Genomic DNA, 22328 nt, shown 5'->3' with positions numbered 1-22328 from the left:
CCCACAACGTGGCTCGGGGACCCCTGAGCTGCCCCCAGCCAGACCCGAGGACCCCAGAACTTCCCCCCCAATCGGGCCCGGGACCCCCAAGCCCCCCCCCAACCGGGCTCAGGGACCCCTGCGCTGCCCCCAGCCAGACCTGGGGTCCCCCGATTCCCCCTAGCCGGGCCCAGAACCCCCGAGGCCTCCCCGCAACCGGGCCCGGGGATTCCCCAACCCCCCTCCAACCAGGCCCGGGACCCCCGGGCCGCCGAGGGGCAGAGGGGGCCGGGGGGGCCGCCTTCGCTTTTCCCCGCTGCTTCAGTGCCCGGCCCGGAGCTGGGGGCGATTTGAGACCCCCGTGGGGGGGTTGGGGAGCTCCGGGAAGGAGCCCCCGCAGCTCTGTGGGCTGCCTGTGCCAGGGCTGTCAGCTCACGGCACAGAGAAGGGAGCGGCTCCGTCCTGCCGCCACCTTCCCCCCAGATGTTTGTACACATTGACGAGGTCTCGGTCCTCTCTTTTCCAGGCTAAACAAGCCCAGGCCTCTCAGCCTGTCCTCGTACAGCAGGTGCCCCAGTCCCCAGTCATCCCCGTGCCCTCCTCAGGACTCGCTCCACGGCCCTCAATCACAGCATCAGCAGGGTTGGAGAAGCCCTCCAGGATCATCTGCTCCAACCACCCCCTACCACCACTGAAGCACGTCCCCAGGCACCACGTCCAACCTCTCCTTGAACACCCCCTTGGCCTGAGGAGCCCACAAAAAGGGGCTCGGTGTTGGGCAGGGAGCAGGGTCAGGCTGCTAAGGCTGCCGAAAGCAGCCCGGGGGGCGCAGGCTGCTTGAGGGCTGCTCCAGGAGCCTTGTTCGTGCTTGTTTCAGCGCCACTGGGCAACGCTCCCCTCACGTGAAACACAACCGCGTGGGTTGTGAGTCCTGTGGGGCACTGTGGGGCCGGGGATGAAGCCAGGCACTGCCTGGGAACGGGGCAGGAGGCAGCAGGGTGGTTGGTGCAACCGCCCCAGCGTCGTGGGCCCCTGCTGGGCCTGGCGCAGGAGCCGCAGCGGAGCTGGGCCGTTTTCAGGACATTGCTGCAGGTCCTGCCCTGTGCAAACAGCAGCGACCTCCTGAGCCCTGCGCTGCTCAGCCCCAACCGCATCACCGCAGGCTCCATTACTCATCAAGCCAGGGCACACAACCAGCACCACGCGGGGGCTTGTTTGCCCCGTGAGTGCCCCACGCGTTTCACTGCCTGGCCCCCGCTTTGCCTCCCAGCCTTTTTTACGCCCCTGCCTCCTGCCGTGGCCCCACACCCCCCCCCCCCCCCGCCCGCACACCGAGCACACGAGGTGGGCGCCACGGGAGCACCGCGCCCCTCGCCTGGGGCAGCCCCAAGGAGCTCCCGTAACCCCAAAACCGGGCCGGGACGCGGCTCAGGACGCGGACACCTCACGTAACGCAGCGCGTTTGAGGCAGAACTTGGTTTATTTACAATAATGCACTAAATTTGTACAAAAGAGCCTTTATTTCCTTAGTTGGCACCCCCCAGCACTGGCAGGGACGCTTCTGCCTTCCTCAAAAGCCAGGATTCGCGCTGCTGAGGCCCGGGACTGCCGGACCCGCAGCAAGGAGCAGAATTGAGGCGAAAAACGGGGATTTGAGGAAAATTCCAGGCCGCTAGGCCTCTGCCCCCCCTCCCCCCCCCGCTGCCATCCCAGCAGCCTTTGCGCCTCGCTACGCCCCAGCACCCCCCCCATCACGTGATCGATTTGCATCCATAAACACGCGCGCTCTCCTCCCCCGCGCCCCCTCCCATATATGGCAGCGTCGCGCGCGGCGGGGGGGAGAGGGCGGGGCGTACGCAAATCCCTCGGCTCCCATTTGCGGGCGGGGGCCGACGTCACGCGGCGCGCGCGCGCCGCGTTATGCAAATGCCTGCTTTCCGTACGCTCTACGCTCAGTCGGACGCGGCGCCGCGGCGTCACGAGGAGCGCGGGGCGGGGCGGCGCCTGCGCAGTGCTCACGCCGACGCCCGCGCCCCCTCCCCTGCCGCCCGCCCGCCCCCCGTCGTGCCCTCACCTCCCCCCCCCTTACCCTCACCTCCCCCCCCATCGCCCCCATGCGGCGCTGAGCAGCGGCGGCCCCGGGAGCGGCCCCGGCAGCGGGGGGGAGCCGGGGGCGGCAGCGGCCGGGGGGTGCCGGCGGTGGCGGAGGAGCCATGGAGGGCATGGACGTGGACCTGGACGCGGAGCTGATGCAGAAGTTCAGCTGCCTGGGCACCACCGACAAGGACGTGCTCATCGGCGAGTTCCAGCGGCTGCTCGGCTTCCAGCTCAGCCCCGCCGGCTGCGCCTTCTTCCTCGACATGACCAACTGGTGAGGCCGGGGGGGGGGGAGAAGGCTGCGGAGAGCCCAGGGGAGGCTGCGGCCTCGGGGCCGGGGAGGCTGTGGGGTCGGGGGAGGCCCGGGGAGGCCGCCGGGCTGGGGGGAGGCCGGGGGGAGGCTGAGGGGTCGGGGGAGGCCGTGGGAGGCCTCCAGGTTGGGGGGAGGTTGTGGAGAGGCTGTGGGGCTGGGGGAGGCCACAGGGCCTGGAGAGGGGCCCGGGGAGGCCGCAGGGCTTGGGGAGGCCGTAGGGCGGCCCGGGGAGGCTTTGGGGACGGGGGGAGGCTGGGGGGGAGCCTGTGAGGCCGTTGGAGGCCACAAGGTGGCCGGGGGAAGCTCCGAGGGGGCCGTGGAAGGCGGCGGGGCCGGGGGGAGGCCGTTGGGCGGGGGGGGGCGCCGGGCTGGAGGAGGCCGCCCCGAGCTGCCTGAGGGGGCGTCGGGCCCCGGGGGGGTCTAGGGGAGGCCGCCCCGAGCCCCCCCTCCGAGGGGGCGTCGTGCCCGGCCCCTGTCCCGCTGAGCGAGGCCGGTGCCTGCCGTAGGCTACGGGGTGGAGGCTGGCGGGCAGGGAGCCCCCCGGGGGGGTCTCTCCAAGGCCGGGGCTCGGCGTTCGGTCTCTTTCCCCCCCCCCCCCCGGTGGCGTTGGCAGCCCCGGGAGCCCCCGGGTCAAAGGGCCGCGGGCTGTTAACCAGTGACCAGCTCCTGGCACCGACCTCCGCGGGGCGAGCGGGTGGAGGCAGGGCCGGGCCGCGGTGCCTGCAGCCTTCAGGATGGGGGGGGGAAAAATCGGGGCAGAAAGTCTTGGCCTCCACGGGAAGGCTGCCTGGGTGTTCGGTGAAGATACAACGTCCGCTCGCGAGCTGGGCGGCCCTCAAAAAGTTTGCTTTTGGGGGTGTTGGGAGGTTGCAAAAGCTCCCCAGTGCTGTCGTGGGTTAAAAGCAGGAGCACAGGCAGTCAGGGAAGCTGCAACTCAGGGAAGAAAGGTGGGAAAGATGAGATTTAATGGTGGAAAACGGAAAGCGGGAGGGTGTGGGGGGCACGGGGGGGAGGAACGGTGTGAAACTGCTGCTCCTTGTTGCCACCCGCGGCCTTAAAACCGTCCCAGCCGGCCGTGGTGTGCAGGGCACCGAGCAAAGCGGGCCCCTCGCGGCGTGTTCGCAGCCAGGATGCAGGGGAGAGGTGGAGGTGCCGTGCTTCAGGCACACCAAAAGTTACTCACCTAAACTGTCCTTGCGTGTTTTTTTTTATCAATCTTCCGTCAAATCCAGGAAACCTCGGGTTCAAAGCTTGAAATCCGAGTTGGAGGCCTTGATATCAGCAGCTGGGGGAGGGTAAAAAAAAACTTCCAGGGAGTCGCTGAGCTAATCAATAGTGATGAGACAACTTGGTGACCTCCTTCCTTCCCTCTTCTACGGACCTGTGGTGAGCTCCGATGGCAGACGGCTGCAGGGGGAGGGAGGGAATAGCAAACAACGCCGTGCGCCTTGTGAGCTGATAAATGCCAAAGAGCCTCTTCAGTGCCCAGGGGTTTGCTCTGGGGGAGTGTTTCACATCCCAAACGCTTTCCTGCCTCCTTCGTGTTGTGGCGAGCATAGGAATAAAAGTACCTGCGCTGTGCGTGCTGCTTTGCAGGGTAACACCAGGGGCTTTCGGTATGTTGTGATGTTTTTTTTCTCCTGTGATGCTCCGTGGGAGAGCCCCGGAAAGGACCTGGCAGTTCCTAGTGAGGTGGCTTTGTATAACCGTGCTGTTCCCTGTCGGTGTTGAAGCAGCTCTCTCCTTCAGGAATATTTAATTTCTTTCGCTGTATCCGTTTCTTAAATTCAATCTCAGAACTATTTTTTGTCTTTTAGTTACAGTCAAAAACCTGAAACGATCGAAGTAGCTCTCATTTCACAACTTCGGTGCCTAAGCTCTGGGATCACAATAAATTTTTAGTGTTTTTTTCGGTGTTTACAAGCCTGGGTGGGTGGGTGGGAGGCTGCATAAAAGGAAACGTGACAACGTGGGGTAACGCTCTACGAAAATTAGCGCAGGCTGCGGTGCGATTGCTCCCGAAGTGGGCTGAAAGCCCGGCGGGGTTTTGCCTTTCAGCAGCCCGGGCACGGCCGGGGGTGCTGCCAGCCGGCTTTGGGCGTTCTTGCCAGGACGCTTCGGTGCTGCCCTGCGGGATCGCCCTTCCCCTGCACCTCTCACCCCACAGCGTGCGGCCCTGCTGTCTTCCTGCCCCGTTCTCCAGCTCCCACCTCCTCGGGATACCGGCCCGAGTGCTGTAACCCTGCTCCGGGAATTAGGGCCCGGATCTGCCAGCAGCAGCCCTGCCCTGCGAATAATCCCTCTGGGGGAAACCTCCGAGCCACTTCTGCTGGGGAAGGTTCGGCTCCTCTCCGGGGAGGTGACCTCCTCCCTCTCTGCTCCAGGATCGATGTCGGTCCGCAGGAAATGGCGAGGGAGCTCGCAGCAGGGCCGAGAGGTGCGCTCGTTCGGCAGCCCCAGTGCTCCCCAGATACGCTCGTACGGGTTAATTAAGAACTTTTTTTCACGAGTGCAGCAGGCGGCTCTTTGATGGCAACGACGGAGTCACCAGACCTGGAGCTACTTCCTTGTTCTCCGCCTTTGAGATAGGGCAGCAAGCGAGCTGAGCTGGGCTCTGCTTCGAACGAATGCTTCCAGGGCTGTCCTTAGGAATTGTTTGACATGCTCAAAGTGAATCTCCGCTTCTGGGGGAGATGAATTGTTTGAAAACAGCTTTTTTTTCAGATTACTTGCAAAAGAACCTGTTGATGGTGAAGAAATACGAACGGTGGGTAGCCTGTAGGGCTGTCCACATCTGCAGCTGACCCGGAGCTGCTCGGCGTGCTTTCCAAGTATGCCACAGGCTGGGGCAGCGCTCGGAAAGCTGCCGGCCGCTTTTATTAGCGACACCGCAGAGGGGCTTCAGGTGGAACGTACACATCCCGAGTTTTGAGGCTGGTCTTTGATTTTCAGGTAAGACAGGCTAAGCGCTTGGAGTTGTCTTTTTCCCTGTTATTTAAACGCTTTCCTAGAGCTGGGCCTCTTGTGAACTGCACGGGGGGTTCTGACCTGCTCCAGCTCAGCTTCCTGCTGCCCGGGCCCTTCGGGGAGTGCTGCTGCTTCAGGGCCTCGTCCCTCAGTGGTTTCCGTGGTTCTTAAAGGCTCCAGAGGTTGAGCTTTTGGCCTAAAACCAGGAGCGAGCCCCAAAAGATGTCAAGGCCCTGAAATATTTCTTCCCCAGGAGGAGAACTGCGGCCGAGTCGGAGGGTGTTTTGCTGCTGTGGTGTCTGGGATCAAACCCACCTTTGACAATCGGGTCCCTGCACTGTGGCTCCCTCCCTACCGGGTGCTTGGGGGGTCCCAGGAGGGTTTTTGGTGGGTGCTGTGGTTCCAGGCACCGGCTGCTGATGGGCCGGGTGGCTGGGGATGTGTCCGAGCTCGTCCAGGCTCCGTAGTCTCATCCTCTGGCATCCCCAACCCCTTTTGGAAAGCCTTTGTGTTCGTTTATTTCTTAACACCCGGGGCTGGTTCGGTCAGCAGGGAACGAATCCTCCCCAGGCTCTGTCCACGGTGGCCCTGGGATCGGTGGGACCGGGGTAGTTTGAAAAACACCTGGGAGGGAAATTTTGTGATGCCCCGACTGGCGATCAGCAGTGAGGAGGAGTGTAAATGGAAACAGGGGGAACTCCGCACAGAACGCGCGTCGTGCTTGCTTTAATCCTGCACTCCAGCAAGGCCCCTTCCGTGGAAGTCCCGGGGCTCTTCCCAGCTGATAGGGAAATCGCGCCGGGAGAAGGAAGAGGAAGCTCAATTCGCTGGAAGTTGCACCAAATTTCAGGGTGAGAGGTTGCAGGGGGAGACGCGAGGCCTGGTTCTGTGTCGCTGGGGGTGCTGCGTTTCAGCCCCGTGTCGATGCAGGGGGCTGCGAGGGGATCCTGCCTCGGAAGATGGATTTAACGTGGGCGTATTTCACTAACGTACGGCTCGTGGTCACTTACGTTCTTTTTTCACCTTTGTTCAGCTGGATTCTGCCCGTCTGGCGGGTGTGATGTTGGTGTGTGATTGTAACGCGTCAGGTAAACGCAATGGAGACCATGGAAAAGGAAAAACGACGCTTCACTGCTGCGAGCCCGAGACTTCTCTGATCTGTCTGGTGGGGAAAAAAACGTGCTGAAGGTCCTTTTTTTTGTAAGGCAGCCGGATCTCTTCTGGAGGTTTTCTTCTCCAGTATGCTTAGAAGAATTTGTAGCTCTGACCTGGTTTCTCCGGTACTCCGGAGAGTTTTCCATGAGAATAATTATAGGTCGCTTTATCTCTGAGAAAACGACAGGAACCCACCGCGGCGTTGCTGTACGGCGGCGGGGTGTTTCTGGAGGACTGAGGGGAGCCGAGGTGAGGCGGGGCCCAGCCGCTGGCGGCGATGCTCCCATCAGCAACGTGAATTTTTCTGGCATCGCGATGATTTCTCTAACGCTTGGGTGTGAGTCTTATTGATCACGGAGAGAAGGCAGACGTTCAGATCGCCCTGTGAATAGGTGGGGTTTGTCCCTCCGGGGGGCTGTTGAAATGCTTTCTGTCGAGTGAGCCGCCCGCGTTGCCTGGAAGAGGACGAGCTTGGTCCAGCGCCCGGCGGTGTTTTAGCTGGGAGGGTTTCGTGCTCCTCCTGTCCTGACTTGGTGTCTCTGCTCAATCCCTGCGTCCTTGCCAGGGTGGTAGGATGCTGCTCAGTAAAACGGAGCTCTGGGGATGGAAGCGCGTGGTGGCAGTTGGTGTTGGTGGAGAACGGGCACTGCTCAGGGAAATACCCCGAGGTGCGCCTGGCTGAGCCCTCAGGGCACCGGCTTTACCGTAAGGGCCCCAGCCAGCGGGCGGCACGCAGACGTTTCCCATAACGAGGAGCCCCTCGTGCTCCTGGGCTCCGTTCCCAGACCTTGGAGGGGTTCACAAGACAAGAAGCATTCAGGTGTCCTCTGTCAACAGGTTTTTTTTGACTGTTATTCTGTAGATCTCCAATTTTGTGTCGGGACAACCTGGGCTCCAAGTGCTCCAGCTTGGGCAGCGGGGCCGGTAGCGGTGCCTGGCAGCTCGTCACCTCCCAGCCATCCCCTGCTGTGCGTAAAGGGTCCGCTGGTGCAACGTACGGAGCCATCCCCTGGTAAATCTTCAGCTCCAGCCCTCCGAGAGCCGTGTGTTGTGCTCCCGTGGAACCCACGGGCGCAGAGGGCAGACGTGAGGCCGTGCCAAGTCAGACGCGTCCCAGTTTTTAGCCATTACCTCCCGGGATATGAATGCCGAGGTGGAATGTGTGGCCTTAGCTGCGTCTGCCCCTGCGCCAGCCAACCTTTGACCATGAGGCGATAGCAAAAGCCACTTTATTGATCTCGGTACGGCGCTGCACGGTCGGTCTGCTAGAGCTTCGTGCAGCCGGCTGCATTAAAACACCTGCGCTTTTATTCCAGCTCTCCATTAAACACCAGCACCCCCGAAGAACGCAGTTGATGTCTTAAATCTAAACGCTGCTTCGGGTCGTTTTTAGATGCAGATATTTAGGAGCAGCTCTGGTACTGCCGATCAAACGCTGCTGCTTACAGACCTAGCGTGCAGCTCGGTTGGTTTTTGTTGTGCGCCCATTGTGGGGGCAAACGTCTGCTGCTGGCATCGAGATCCCCGTCCTAGCTTTTATTTGCAGATCTTGGACGAAGCACGAGCAAATTAATTTCATTTCCTCTGCCGTTTGAAGGCAGTGTTTCTGCTGATGTCCAGTAAACTAATCAGCTGCCATCAGAGCTCCATCCGATGGGCGGTGTTGTGTCTGGCTGCGTTTGACTTCTCCTCTCTTCCTCCACTTGGGAGGGCAAGATACAAAACAAGCGGTAGGATTTTGTTCCCCAAAAATGATGAATGTACGCCCTCGTTCCCTGTTTATGTATTAGAATTGTTGGATTTGCCACCAAAAAGTCACTGTGCCGCTGCAAGGGGGGAGTTGTGTTGGTGCTTAGCCTCAGAAGGGGTCGGGGTCCTGCTGGCCGTGTCTGTGCTCTTTGTCTTGGTCCATGGGGCTCCCGTGACTTCCCTTGTGCTTGCCCACGTCACCGTGCCTCTGCGGGCAGCGTTCCCAGCGCCGCTTTCACAAATCACAAGCCCGGTATTGATGCTCCTTCGCTTCTGAGCGGGCTGTGGGGGGAATCCCCAGCCCTTGCCTCCTGGAGGAGACAAACCTGGGACAAACCGGGCTTCGAAATCAATTTTGTCTGCCCTGGAAACTTCCTTGGGTTAATTCGGAACCGGTCCAGCGTCTGGTGGGGAGGAGATGGCGGCAGTGGGGAGGATCAGGGCAGGCGATCCCGTGGCCGCTGCTCAGCGGTGCCTACGTAGGCTCCTTCGTACCCTGTCTGGGGAGCAGAAAAGAGTTTTTGACAGCTTAATTCATGGCGGTGGCTTGAAGCATCGTGGATGTGCTCTTAGTACGTGTGAGCTGTTGTAGGCTGTTGGGTCTCTGTGCACGGCTGTCCCCTGATGTCACTAAAAATGAGAAAATGAGAGAATTTTCAGCTGAAAAATGTTTTCTTGGACAGAGCATTAAAAAAAGCACAGCTCTTCTCCAGAAAAGCTCAAATATTTGACCTGAGGAACCTGAATGAAAGGTCGACTTCAAATACGTTGCGTTTTTGGCTGCAGAGTGCGTTGTAATCGTGCTGTGTCCACGTTACAGATCCCTTCGGGAAGGGTGCGCGTGGCGGGGAGCTGCAGGCAGGCTGTAGCAGGAGTTGGGTGCGATATAACTTGAGTCCAGCTGCCTGGCGTGCCCGAACTTGTTCTCAGGCAGTTTCTGCAGCTTTAATCCCCCATTACTCGAACGCAGACAATTAGAGGTCGGTGACAGCTCGTGCTGAGGAATCGGCGCTCGGGGAACCTGCTGCCTTCCCGCTGGGACGAGCTGGTGCCTGTGTCCAGGGGCACCAGGTAGGGAGCAGCTCCTGCTGGGACAGTCCCAGAACCTTTCAGCCCAGGCTTCAAGCTCCTGGCCGCCTGCTTTCGGAGGGTTCAGCTGCTGGGGCCTGGGGCTCACGGCAGCGTCGCAGCCTTGGTTCTGCCGCCGAGATGCTGCAAGGTGCAGCGAGCGCTCAGCCGGGACCGCGCTGATGGTTACGGTGCCTTGGTACCCGTCTGTGTGCATCTAAAAGCCTGCTAAAGAGACTTCTGGTAGAGCTGGGTGTCCAGAAAGCCGCCTGCATCTTCCTGTGGCTTCCCACTTGCTGCCCCCGGACGGAGAGCAATCACTGCGGGTTGGGAACATCCCCCTTGTGTTTTGGAACCGGCTGCTCTCAGCTGAAGCAATCACCTGTTCCTCTGTGGCTTCATGTCAGAAAATGCACGGGCTTCAAATTAGCCAGCTTTTCCCCCCCTCCCTTAAGCCGTGTGAGTTCAGCTGAAAGCTTTTTGCTTCCCTCCGTGGTCCTTTTGGATCCCCGAAGCCCCGCGAGGTGGTTTCCCAGCCTGGCGTTTAGTGTTAAGAGGTCAGCTCTGAAGGTAACTGACGCGCACGTTTGGCTTCCAGGAGCAGTGTTTACTCAAAGCTACTCACTGATTAAAATTTCCAGTCCTTCAAAACGTCTTGAGAGTCCTTCCACTTAATTTTGCCACGTGTCGTCTCCACTGAAAATGTTTGGATTCAGCTCCAGGTAAAAGCACCTCCCTGTGGTGTCAGGTCTCTCCCCAGAGCCTCTGCTGGTGCTTCGAGGTGCCTCCCACTTCAGGAGCAGTAAGTGGCTGCTCGAGGTGGCCTCACCTGCAGTGCTGCCAGTCCAATTCCCCAGCAGCTGAGGAAATCCAGTCCAAAGGGGATGTTGGGTGCCGAGACGAAAGGAGTGGACCAAGGATTGCCTCCCTGGGATGTGCTCCTCAGGCGTTTTGAGTCCCTCCCACCTGCATCGCGCGGAGCTGGTCCATTATTTCGCAGGGAGAAGTTGCCCGGCTGCTGCACTGCTCCGGGGAACGGGAAGGACCTGCGAAGGGCGAGAATTCGGTCATGGAAGGAGCACAAAGTGCTGAAAGGAAGCAGCAAGTGTTGAGCCCCAGATCACCGCTTCGCTTTTTGCGCTGCATCTTCCCAGGAGGACAGCACCGGGGCTGTGGTTCCCGTGCCAAGAGCTGCCCGTGGGTGCTGAGAACGCGCCACGCTCGGACACCAGGCGTGGGGCACCTCTGTCCTCAGCCCCTGGCAGGGAGAGAAACCCAGCCTGGCACCCAGTTCAGCGCAGTTCCTCTGCACAGCGCGGTGACATAGTCCCTTTTGTCAGAGTGCTTTCTACTTGACTTAATCATAGTCCTCAGCTCGCTGTCCTTGTATGTACCAGGGCTGCGTCCTGCGTGAATTCGGAGTTGAAGGCATTGCGCCGATTGCCTTCGTTTTTCCTGGCAGCTCAGGGGAGTCGCTGCTGGGAGCTCTCACCCGTTGGCTCCTGATGGGTGCTAGGAGAGGGCAGGAGCTGATGGCAGCAAACTGCCTGCTGCCTTCGGGGCTGAAGTGGCTGCCTTGTTGTAATTTGGGGTCGTTGAATTTTATGGGAAATGAGAACTTGTAGGTTCCTGTAACAGCTGAAATTTTAATTATCGAGTTGTTGCCTTCTGCTGGAAGTGGTACCTAGGAGTGGAATTCCCATGTCCTGAAGACCTCCAGAGGGTCAGCCTGCGGGCTGTGCGGGATTTTCCCCCAGAACTTGAAGCTGCTGGATGGAAAAGAAAACCCAAAATACAATTTGTGTGTCCTGTGGAAGAGGCGCAGGAGGTTACAGGTACCGGATGGCGCAGGATTCTTCCGGCTCACTTTCCCTGCCTGTTCTGAGGGTGTTTGGCAGGACTCCTGCCATCCCTTGCCCCGTGTGCTGCAGTGACCTGCTTGTTTCCTCCCAAGACGCCCACGGAGGCATGGTGGTGACGTGTGGCAAGAGCCGAGGCTTTTCTTGGTAACAGGAGGACGAGGTGCTGTGCGTGTGCTGCGCTTTCTGCAGGAGGCAGGGGTGAGTAAGCCTCAGGACCTCGGTTCCTTCATTCCCATACCCAAGGATTCAATTTTAAGCCACCACCAAGACACCTCCGGTTACCCGGGTGCCGCTCCCTGTGTGCGCCGGGGCTGGGCTGCACGAGGAGCCCTCAGCTTTGTGAATCGATTGGGAAGAGCTTTATTTCTGAACGCTGCACGGTGACCTAGTTAATTGGGAGTAATTACTGTCTAAATATATTGGTTTAACATAACAAAAGGCTGTCTGGAAAAATCCCGGGAAGGGAAAGAATGGCTGAAGATAAACCACCTCTCTGCAAACCCTTAAGAGTTGTTAAGGGACATCTCCAGAGCTATTAGCAGAGGAGGTTTTAACTTCGCTGTTGTAATTTAGCTCCTGAGGCTTGAAACAAAGCGGCAGAGCAGAGGAATGGCCTCGGAAAGGGACGCTTCCTCCGTTCTGGGGGCAGTAGTTTGCTGGGAAAACACCGGATAGGTAAGGCGGGATGCCTTTGGAGAGGAAGGAGCGGGATCCCTACAGTTAGAATGGGTCTGGAAGAACAGCTATAACCTTGATTTGCTGCCTTCTGCCCCCCCCTCTCCAAAACCTTTTGGACTCGGCTGGGACGCGGCTGCAGTGACCTCGTGGGGAGCCCGGATCCCGTGGGACCTGCTCCGCGCTGCTGCTGCCCTGCAAGGGGGAAAATTGCTTCATTTAGGCACGGAGGGCCTGGCACCTGGAGGGCTGTCCTGAGACAGAGGGAGAAGCACGGCCGTCCCTGTAATTAGGATAGATCAGTCACGTAAATTACACCGCCTGGGCTTGGCGTGCTCATCTTACAGCTTGAGAGCTGTGGCTGGCTTATAATAGGGATTTATCTCATGCGGCAGGGAGCGGAGGGGCAGCGCGCTGCGTGTCGCACCTCGGAGACGAGGCAGGCGCGGGTGTGCAAGAGAAGCCCGCAGCTGATCGCCCCTTCCCCTGACCCCTTCCTCTCGGGGCCTTGGCTCCGCGTTCCTGTCCCCAGGAGTCTGCGCTGGGGCACGAGGGCGAAGACACAACAAGGACAGCAGTAGATGCACGCAGGCGAATTTCAGGGCCTTAACACAGGAACAAGGAAAGGCGCTCGCTTTCCCTTCCAAAAATCTGCTGCTGTTCCGCATTTAGCGGGCGGACAGAGGCAGGGGACGCTTTGTGCTCGGTCCCCACGGGGCAAATCACCGGGCTGCAACCCTCTGCAGGCGGTACCGAGCGGGGGGCTGCCTTCACCCCCAGCCCTGCCTGGGGGTAGGGAGCGAGGGGCAGCGTCCCTTGGGCAGAGCCCAGAGGAAGGCAGCAGGGCTCTGCTGCTCGGCGCCCGTTGTGTAAGCGGGGAGCGTGACCGCGGTGTGAGCGCCGCGGGGATCTCCTGCAGCCGCTCGGCGCCTATCTCCTCGGGTCGGCTGTGTCAAAGGGCTCCAGCGCGGGGCGGATTTGCTTTGTCATCCTGACTTTGGCTCTTGCTACTTTCAATTTCCCTTTGGTTTCTGGAAGCTTCCTTGTAATTCTCCAGGGGGAAGACCAAGGGGCATCAAAGCACGCACGGGGGCTGACCCCTGACCAAAACCTGCGGTGGCGAGCAGGACGGGGGCAGGAAGGTGGCGTTGGGATGCCCGACGGCAGAAAGGTGGCGGATCTGTTTTTTTGTGTTTTTTTTTTTTTTTTTTTTTTCCACGTGCTTTTCTTTGGTTAGCTTTTAACTAAAGGCTGCGGAGGGCTGGCGCCGTTTCCCAGCGGCAAAGCAAGCGATGAAATATGACACAGGGAGGGGAAGGAGCTGGCAGGCAGCCCGTGTGCACAAATAGCCCACTACCTTCTGCGGCGGGTTTACAGCCGAGCAAACACAGAACGGCACAGGCTGCCTCGCAGAGAATTACAGAAGTCTCCCCCCTGGAACTGCTGTTTTCTCTTTCTTAATGCCCATAAAACCTCGTTACTCCCCATCCCAGAACCGCAGCACGCAAGGACGGCGCAGGACGTCGGAAAAGGGGTTTGTGTAGTGGTGGATTAGGAGGAGAAAGAGCTGCGGCGCTGTCTTTTGTAGCTCTCACAATGCCTTTTGCCTCGGATCGCTGTAACGCAGGAGGAAGCAGTCGTGAAAGCCGAGCTCCAGCTCGCGGTGTGAGCTGGTTGGGCGAGCAGGAGGCTCTTGGCACGGCCCTGCTGCAAGTTATGTAAATCTCGTGCCGTGTATAAGCAACAGGCGGCTGGTGACGTAAAACCGAGCGTTTGTCTCCGGTTATTGGCTAACGTGACACGCACCCTTCCTGCCGCGTTCGCCCGAGCTGCCTGTGTTAAATATAGCCCCGACGCTCCGAAGTGGAAAACGTCTGGAGCTGAACAATGGCTTCTGGTCCGAAATTCGGTGCTCTGAACGTGGGGATCCTGCAGGGAGGCTCGTCTGTTGCCCCGCTGTGCCCGAGCCCGTTGGTGTGTTAGCAGCAGAGGCTCTGGCGTGGGTTCGTAGGGTTTGCTGTGCCGGGCAGAGCGCCCCTCCGGTGCCACCTCGTGCCTTGGCTGAGCTCTGGGACACGTCAGGATTTCAGCTGGCACAGCATTGTCGTCTTCTGCCGGCCTGGTGGCTCGGGGACTGCTGCGTCTGTCATTCAGGTGTCCCCCTGGCGTGGGTGGTGCTCACATCTCCGATTGCCCCCTTCTGACCCGAGCTCCGGTGCCGTTAGCTGCTGCTTTTGGGGTCCTCTGTGTAAGGAGAAGTCAGTGCCGCTCGTCTCCTGGGCGGTTTTGGTTTTACACAATGTCTGATTTATTTTTTCCCTCGAGCGCTGTAGGGATCGAACAGGAGGCAGTTCCTTTGCTCACCGTTTCGAGTCCCTTTCCAGCTGGCAAGCAGCCCCCGGAGCCCTCTGTTTGCTCTTTCTCAGGGTCATGCTGCAAATGTTTCTCCTGCTTTCACCTTGGCTTTCTGGCTCGGGGTCAGACACATGACACGCCACCAAACAATGCTTACCCTCCATAAATCACCGTTCCACGCCGCGTCTGGCCGCCCTTCTGCAGGGCTTCTGCTCTGGGTGGCGATTCCTGGTTCTCGAAGGATTTTTCTGGTCTTGCTTAAAAAAGCAAAATAGCTCCATGTAATCAGGAATAAACAGCAGCTGTTATGGCCAGCGCGTTCGGTGCGATTTTACTCATCCCATTCTCACAGCACCTACTCACCACGTGTAAATGAGGGCCACAGCCCCGCAGCCATGCGTAAACAGAGGAATTCCATGCTTTGCCCCAGCACTTGCACAATAACGTAATAGCATGTCGTGGGATGGCAGCGCAGCCTCCTGAATCCTCTTCCTGTTTGACTGCTCCTCGTCTCACGTTAATTACCCTACAAGTTTTCAGCTACGCCGTGGCCGTGAATCAATAGCACTTGTGGCTTTCTGGGTGCCCGTAATGTATCGCAGCCTTCCGCCCCCGTTTGTTTGGGATCAGTAAGAATGTTTGTTCGTCCTGGACGGTTTGTAAGTTCCTTTGAGCTGTGACGATCCAGAGCTGAGCAGGCACCTGATGATTAATCAGTAATCAGGGAGCGCTCGTGCCTCGTGTGGCTGCGTTTCACAAGCACCGGGGCACGAATTAGTGTCCGTCGTTGCTGGTGCCCTTTAGCCTGCGGAGTTATCGTGTGTGCTTGGTGTTTTGCTCATCTTATGCTCCTCTGAATCTTCCATGCCAAAATAAAATCAAGTTGAGTCCTCTTGAAATTAGCCATGGAAACAAGGGTATAAAGAAGAGCTGTTCACACGCCGCTGCCCAGCACTCACCCCGCTGTCCCGCCAAGTTGTTGCTGAGTTCACAGGGTGGAGCCCTAGGGGACTGAGTTCCCAGGTTTCCAGTGAAAATAAGCAGCAGCCAAGTGATCGGACGTAGTGTCTGTGGAAGGTAAAAAGCTGTATTTTGAGCTCCGTTATCTTGCACAATCCAGGTATGGCAAAGATGGAGGTTTTAGGAAGATGCGAGCAGCAGAGTTCATCTCATCGGGATAACGTTTTAACTGTTCAGGCTGAGCTCCGTGAGCCTCTGAAAGGGACCTGGCCCAGCCGTGCACTGAAGGCTGTAATCTGCTTTTTGCTTTCCAGGAACCTCCAAGCCGCCATCGGAGCCTATTACGACTTTGAGAGCCCAAATATCAACGTACCCTCCATGTCCTTTGTTGAAGATGTCACCATCGGGGAAGGAGAGTCCATCCCTCCCGACACCCAGTTCACAAAAACGTGGAGGATACAGAACACAGGTAAGGCTCTGGGACCGCAGCAAAGCCCGTGCCACGTGCGTTAGGTGACGGGGTGACACGGTGGCGGGTCTGATGGAGGAGATCCGTGCGCCCCTCACTCGGAGCAGAGCCACCCCGTTACTGGAGGAGCTCTGCTGACCTGCGCGCATCCCTTCTGACGTCTGTACAAATGCTTCGTGGCTCGGTGTGCGGCTCGGTCGCTGCCCCAGTCCTGTTCTTCCTGCCTCCGCGTAAGCAAAAGCTCTGGGGAACTGCAGTAGGAAGAGGCGTGTAACTAGAAAACGAGATAGGTGTTTCCATTTTGTTCTCTTGGTGGCAGTGGTTAAATCTGAGAGGAGATTAAGAATCCTTAGCTAGTCTTTGTGATCACGTAAACACATGGAACGTGTTTTTAAGTTGGTGAAGAGATCCCTTGGAGGCTCAAAGCCAGCCTGTGAATATCACCACTACGCTGCGCTGCCCCCTTTTTTCTGGCTGTCGCTGGCACTTGGTTGGGCTCCTGGTAGAAACGTGTTCTCTGTGGAGGCAGAGATCTGACCCTGAGGAGAGGTAGCTATGCAAGGGGAACGTGGCAGGTACCCTTTGCTTTTTGGTACCCTTTTGACCGAATCGCTTTCTCATGCGTTAGGAGGATGCAGGGCTGGCGATACCACATTCCAGTGTGAGATAACTCCGAGCAGGGACCGAAATCCAGGAAGTGAGGCCAGGCAGAATGCGTCCCCAGTGCTCAGTCCCTGGGGACGTAGTCAGAAATGAGATCCAAGGATGCGAAGGGGAATACCTTGTCTTTGACTGTTGCAATGACAGGATGTTGCACTCATGTTTAACCTGTGTGCCTGAATTTAATTGACCTGCTTGTACTTCCTTGAAGAAGCATGATAGCACGAGGTGTAATGCCCTGAATCACCGTGAGTAACGCACAGCTGGGTTAGTGCCTTTACTGGTAACCAGCTGCAGTGCTTGAGTGCCGTGCACCTTTGTGCTAAATATCGAAGCACAACAAGGACTAAAACACCAGTAAAAATCTAAGTATTTCCTCAGGATGCCGGAGGTAAGGACACTAACGAAAGACCAATATTCTAGAGAAAGGCCTTAATTATTTCCATTTACTTTTTCTGCCTCTGACTTAGGCATTGCCTTTCCATTGAGCTACAGCTTGCTTGAACTCCTGTAACGTTCAAAATTGGCATTTTTTTTATAACTGTCTCAGGTCTTACAGGTGCAGTAGGTTTGGCAGACCTGGTTTCTCCCCTCTTAGTATCTTAATTTGCGTGTGTTACGACTACACCCCCAGCTGGCTCCTTTGAGTCCTTCCTCTCGTTCCTCTGATGGACTCTTTCCTGTATGTGAATCCAGCCCTAACTTCACATCCTCGTTTAGGCAGTGCTTCATTGTTCTGGGTACGTTTGACCTTCTGAAATCCCTGGGCCTGCAAAACGGGGAAGGGTAGTTACAGCTAATCTTGACTCCTGGGTTCCTGGCAAGGCCAAAATTTGTTTTGGCTCCTGTGTGGGTTAAAGCCTGACTTCTTAAAAAGTAAGTCTGTGCTCTCACGCTGCTGCTGGAGGCCAAATCTTGTTAAAATTGTGCTGTTGAGGCATGTTTTAGTTAAATGCACCTTCACGTACTGTGTTATGACTGAAGTTTAAGCAGAACCATAGCGTTTTAAAACTATTTTAAGGTTTAATTAAGATACAATATCAAAGGACTATAGTGTTTCCAGATAATATCTGCTTGTTTGGTAGATAACTGAAGAAAAGCCAAGGTTTTTAACAACTCTGCAGGAACCCTTGGTTAAATGAATGCGGTCCTAGAACAAGAAATACCTGAGGCGTGTGTCACGGAGGCGCTTGGTGGCTGACGTGTGACAAGCAGAGCTCCGGGAGACTGTCGGTTTTAAGCAGCAAAGCCAGGTTCAGCCAGGTTTTTGTGTGTTATTAAAAACGAATGCCCTGCTCTGATACCTTCCAGGACGGTGCTTGGCCGAAAGATCAGTTTGTGTAGTGAAAGCAGTGCTGAAAGAGCAGCAGGATTTAAGACTTATTTCCTCCTCCCACTCTGCCCCCAGCTGCTGCTGGCTCTGCAGGACGGTTACTACAATTTATCATCTCCTGCGAGACGAGCGGACCGAAATAGAATGACATAATCACCATTTCATTTGATGGGGCTTATCAGTTGCAGCATTCTAGGCACCTTGCGAGCCTCAAGCCATTAAACCCGATAAAAATCACATCAATTATTGAAACTAAACCCTGTTGCTGGGCTGGCAGCCTCCTCAGATGAGGCTTCATACCCAGCTCCCCCACGCCAGTCTGAGGTCAGCTCATCACGCGGCTCCTCCTTCAAAGACCTCCCGATCTCAGCAGCGTTTCCAGCCGGAGCAGCATGTCCCCGACTCCGAATGTTTGGTGTTCTTCGCTCATGTCCTGATTTCCCTGCTAGATGGAGAGGTCCACGAACGAGGACTTGACCAGAAAGCTAGTCCCTGCCATGTCTTCCCCGAGGTACCCGCAGGGATTGAATTAGCAGGCGAGCTGCTGCAGAGGGTGCTCCTCGAGGCAGCCTGAGGTCAGATCAGCAGCCACCGTGCTCACCTCAAGTGCTTCCAAGCTTCTTGTTGCGTCAGGCTTCCCTCAGCTGTTCCCTTCAGCCTCGGCCAAGCAGAAGGTACTCTCAAAGTCACTGGCTCGGGCCCGCCACGTTACTGGAGGAGAAGCAAAAGCGAATTCTAGGCTGATTTTTTTGTGAGTCTTGGAAGCACGTTACTTTTTGTCTGCCCCAGAACTTGTTATCTTTGTCGGAGACGGCTGTGTTTGCACGCAGTGACTGTTTTCTGTATCTCTGCAGATTGCCAGGTCGCGCTGTCGGTCCCAGTATCTGCAGTCTAAACATTGATCTCCACAAAGAAATCGTGTCCACAGTTGTCTCCGCCGTTGCGCAAGGCTGAGAGAAGGGTTGGTGCAGGAAGGGGAATAAATCCGTTTAGAAAGCAGTACCAGCTCTTCAATTGTAATTCAGTTTTTGTTCCTCTTGAGACTAACAGACCGAAAAGGGAATCCTTATCTGAAAGAAAAGGTTTCCAGCACTTTGGGTTAATAACGTGTATTTTGATGTTGCAAGGCTCAGGAGCTGCATGTAGGGAGTCAGAAATGAGGAGAAGTAAAACTAGGTCTGACCTCTTTGGCTATGGCATTTGAAAAATACGTATGAATTTCAGTTCTGTTGGATTTTTTTTTTGCCTTTTCAGCTGGTACACAGACTTTGAGGATCTTGCTGTGTGAAGAGCTAGAGGTTATTTCAAAAGAAATACGTTTTTTCCCGCTGGCCACAAAGTGGACCAGTTATGCCTTTTCTGAAAGCTGCATTTTGTATCAGTTGCTGACAATGCTGCCTGTTCTCGGTGTTCCTTCAACTGTTCAACAATTGCACAACTGTTTTGATGAGTATATTTTACCCAGTCTGATACAAACGTGCATGACTTCTCCTGGTGCACCGTCACTAATTCTGTCTTCTGCTTGATCCCAGGGACAGAGGCCTGGCCCCCAGGGGTTTGTCTGAAGTATGTTGGGGGAGACCAGTTTGGCCACGTGAACATGGTGATGGTCAGGTCCCTGGAGCCCCAGGAGATTGCAGACGTCAGTGTTCAGATGTGCAGCCCCAGCACAGCAGGAATGTATCAGGGACAGTGGCGAATGTGCACTGCCACAGGACTCTACTACGGAGGTGAGCGATCCCTTTTCTGGCACTTCAAACAATTCTTCGTGGTATTCCCGTTGTTGGACACCCTCCTGATAACCAAATCATGTATCCCTAAATGTATTTGTGACTTACTGCAATGGCTGTTGGCATGAAACCACGCTGCACAAAGATGTAAGAACCAGACAGCTGCGGGCTGATAACCCCTGGTTGATGTTTTGTAAATGTTGAACTCCATGGATCGGGGGGGGGGGGCAGTGCGCCTCGCTGCAGGTAGACCTGAAGGATGGAAAACTTGCCTTTTGGAAGCTTTGGCTAAATGCAGGAGGGTAGAGGTCTGCTGGCTCTGAGGCTAAATATAGAAAACAGAAAACATCGGGTGAGCTACTTTGTTGTCTTGGTCAGCACAGAACTGTTTTCTAAACACTGGAACAAATGGCAGATTACACAGAGCTCTTAAAAACAAAGGGACTCGCACAGTTCTTGAAGCTCTTACCCTGTTGGAATTTGTTCCAAGTTCTCCAGTGCTGAACATCATGAACCACATAAAAGCCTAAGTGGCGAAAACCCCATCGGACACTTAATAAAGGCCCAGGTTGCAATAGTTAAACTTGGTGCATCTGCTGGGAACCACTTTTCTGTATTTAAAAATCACTTGGGGATATTTTGCATGGTGCCTCAGGCTGAGCCACCAACATCTTCATTCACTGGGAGCCATTTAGTGATTTTTAGCCAGCTGTAGTTTATACTGAGAACATCTTTGTGCCTGTTTTGGCAGCTGGGCGTATCCCAAGTCCACGGGTTTGGGTGAGAGATGTTAGCACGCGGAGTCAAAAATAACTCTCTGCTCTGTTTTTTTGGCAGAATTGTCAGCGAGTGTAAGACTCTTCTGTGTTGAAAGTGGATGTAACTTGTCCCTGAAATGTGTGCATAAATTAGGTTGAAAGGCCTGTTCAACTTGCACTGCCTGCTGCGGGCCTTATTAATCCGAGGTTTTCCTACACGCTGACAAAGAAGCGGGCTAAGATCTTACTAAACTTGCTCAAGTTACATGTTCTGAAGGAAAACTACCTGCAAATTGAAATTGGCAACTGAGCTTTGAATCAAAGATGCCCTTCCCCGTGGTAGGTTGAATCCCTGGTGCTTGTTATCTCCCGCAGCTCAGGTCCAGCTGGGGGGGGGGGTGCCTGGCATCAGCACGCGGCTCTGGCACGTCGCTGGGGTCCTTAAACAGCCGTGGTTTTGTAAGGTGGAATCCCACTGCCCTTAATTGGGTCACAAAATGCAAGCTAATGAGCGACATTCAACCTGGTGAGGGGCTGGAAGGAGATCTCCAGCGAATGAAGGCTGCTCGTGAAGCAGCCGAGGCGAGGGCAGCTGCTGCCTCCTTCCCCCCGCCAGCACAAAAGAGCCCCTTGTAGGTTATCGCTGCAGGAAGAACTGGAACCTGAATCCCATGTGACATGAGGGGCCGTTATTAGATCTGCTGAGATGAGATAAGGAATTGCTGCTGTTCTTTTCAATTTTCCCTCTCTGTGCAGCAAAACAAAACTGGAGCACGTTTAATGGAGGGGTGGGGAAAAGAAGCAGTAGGACTGAATTGGGATGCGTACCAAGCAATGCATGTGTGTAAATATGCCATAGTGTTTGCATGAAGTGTAAATGAAATGGTAAGTAGAAAAACAATCTTATCTATGTACAAAAGACACGTTATGTAAGAACTGTAAACACACACACACACATATATATTTTTGCCACTTGTTTGCAAATTTGTGTAATAGTCTACCAGTCTGTGTATCTTCTCTACCTACTGTGGATGTTTTGGAACTGAAATACAGATATGTTAGTATGAGTTGTCATAAACCTAATCACCTTCCAAGTAAGTTTTTGTTTTTTTTCCAGAGCCAAACCTTTTAATGGTAACCGAAAAACATGACCTTTTCTTTGTCAACAGAGCAGAAGATTGGGAGTGATACCGCCTGGCTCTCATTGCAGACCGGTTGCGTAGCCTTGGTTAAAGTCACTTTGGGTTTTCTTTTTCAGTGCATCCTGTTGGTAATCTGAAGTATGGAGTTTCAAGTCGTCGTGTCAGCTTGTTTTTTTGTATGTTCTTACCTGGTTCCCCTAAGTTCAGTAGGAGTAAAACTTACCTGATTCCCTTGAAGGGTTGGACTTTATTAGTTTCTAGCCAGTGCTTCTGATGCTTTATAAAAATGTGTTATAAACAGTCAGGCTTTTTTCTTCCTATTGTAAAGAAATGAATTCATACTTTCTCCTTTCCCCCCCTCCGCAAACTCCATCTAGTGATGACCCAGGTGTCTTCCATTTTCCACAGATGTCATCTGGGTGATCCTCAGCGTGGAAGTTGGAGGACTTCTAGGAGTAACACAGCAGCTGTCATCCTTTGAAACAGAGTTCAACACGCAACCGCATCGCAAGGTAGAAGGAAACTTTAACCCGTTCGCCTCTCCGCAGAAGAACAGGCAACCAGATGAAAACAACCTAAAAGACCCTGGGGGTTCCGAGCTAGGCACAATCAGCAAAAACACGTGGGGGCCTGCTCCTGACCAAATCGAACAAGATCAGAATGGACTGTCACAAAACTCTGTAAATCTCTCCCCCAGCAGTCACTCGAACAACTTGTCGGTAGTGACATACAGTAAGGTAGGTGCCCTGGGAGAACAGGAGAATGGGTAGGTGATGAGACTGTGGTGTATGTAATAGTTCTTCGTTACAAACTGCAAAGCCCTTCCCTTCTGCTTCTGCCAGACCTGCTAAGGAAGGTTTTGAATTTGACTGTCTGACTCTGCCAACTCCTCATGTTATATTAAAATACTTTTTGCCTCTGATAGACTCTACCAGATCCACCTTTCTTTTTTGTTTTTGCTTCAAATCCTTCTTAAAGTTTATATAATCTTGTCTGGGTGCTGTAACTATCAGTGGCTGGGGCCTCCTCCAGCTGCGTGTGCAGATAAGTCAAAAT

The 22328-nt window shown here is 55.5% G+C and overlaps 2 protein-coding genes across 2 annotated transcripts in view; one reads left to right on the top strand and one right to left on the bottom strand.

Moving 5' to 3' along the window:
* Positions 1-2086, bottom strand: part of SNRPC (small nuclear ribonucleoprotein polypeptide C) — a 7134-nt gene extending 5048 nt beyond the window's left edge. Inside the window, exon 1 of the mRNA XM_035347378.1 lies at positions 2069-2086. Within this exon, the coding sequence (XP_035203269.1) occupies positions 2069-2086 (18 nt within the window). The remainder of the gene's footprint in view (positions 1-2068) is intronic.
* ILRUN (inflammation and lipid regulator with UBA-like and NBR1-like domains) overlaps positions 2066-22328 on the top strand; it is a 32654-nt gene continuing 12391 nt past the window's right edge. The window contains exons 1-4 of the mRNA XM_035346855.1: positions 2066-2350; positions 15495-15649; positions 19175-19372; positions 21681-22009. Of these exons, the coding sequence (XP_035202746.1) occupies positions 2193-2350; positions 15495-15649; positions 19175-19372; positions 21681-22009 (840 nt within the window). The 5' untranslated portion in view covers positions 2066-2192. The remainder of the gene's footprint in view (positions 2351-15494; positions 15650-19174; positions 19373-21680; positions 22010-22328) is intronic.

The sequence above is a fragment of the Oxyura jamaicensis genome, chromosome 26 (assembly GCF_011077185.1).
Source record: "Oxyura jamaicensis isolate SHBP4307 breed ruddy duck chromosome 26, BPBGC_Ojam_1.0, whole genome shotgun sequence".
Classification (NCBI taxonomy): domain Eukaryota; kingdom Metazoa; phylum Chordata; class Aves; order Anseriformes; family Anatidae; genus Oxyura; species Oxyura jamaicensis.
The sequence above is the reverse complement of the archived record's forward strand: the minus strand, read 5'-3'. Positions and strand labels throughout refer to the sequence as shown.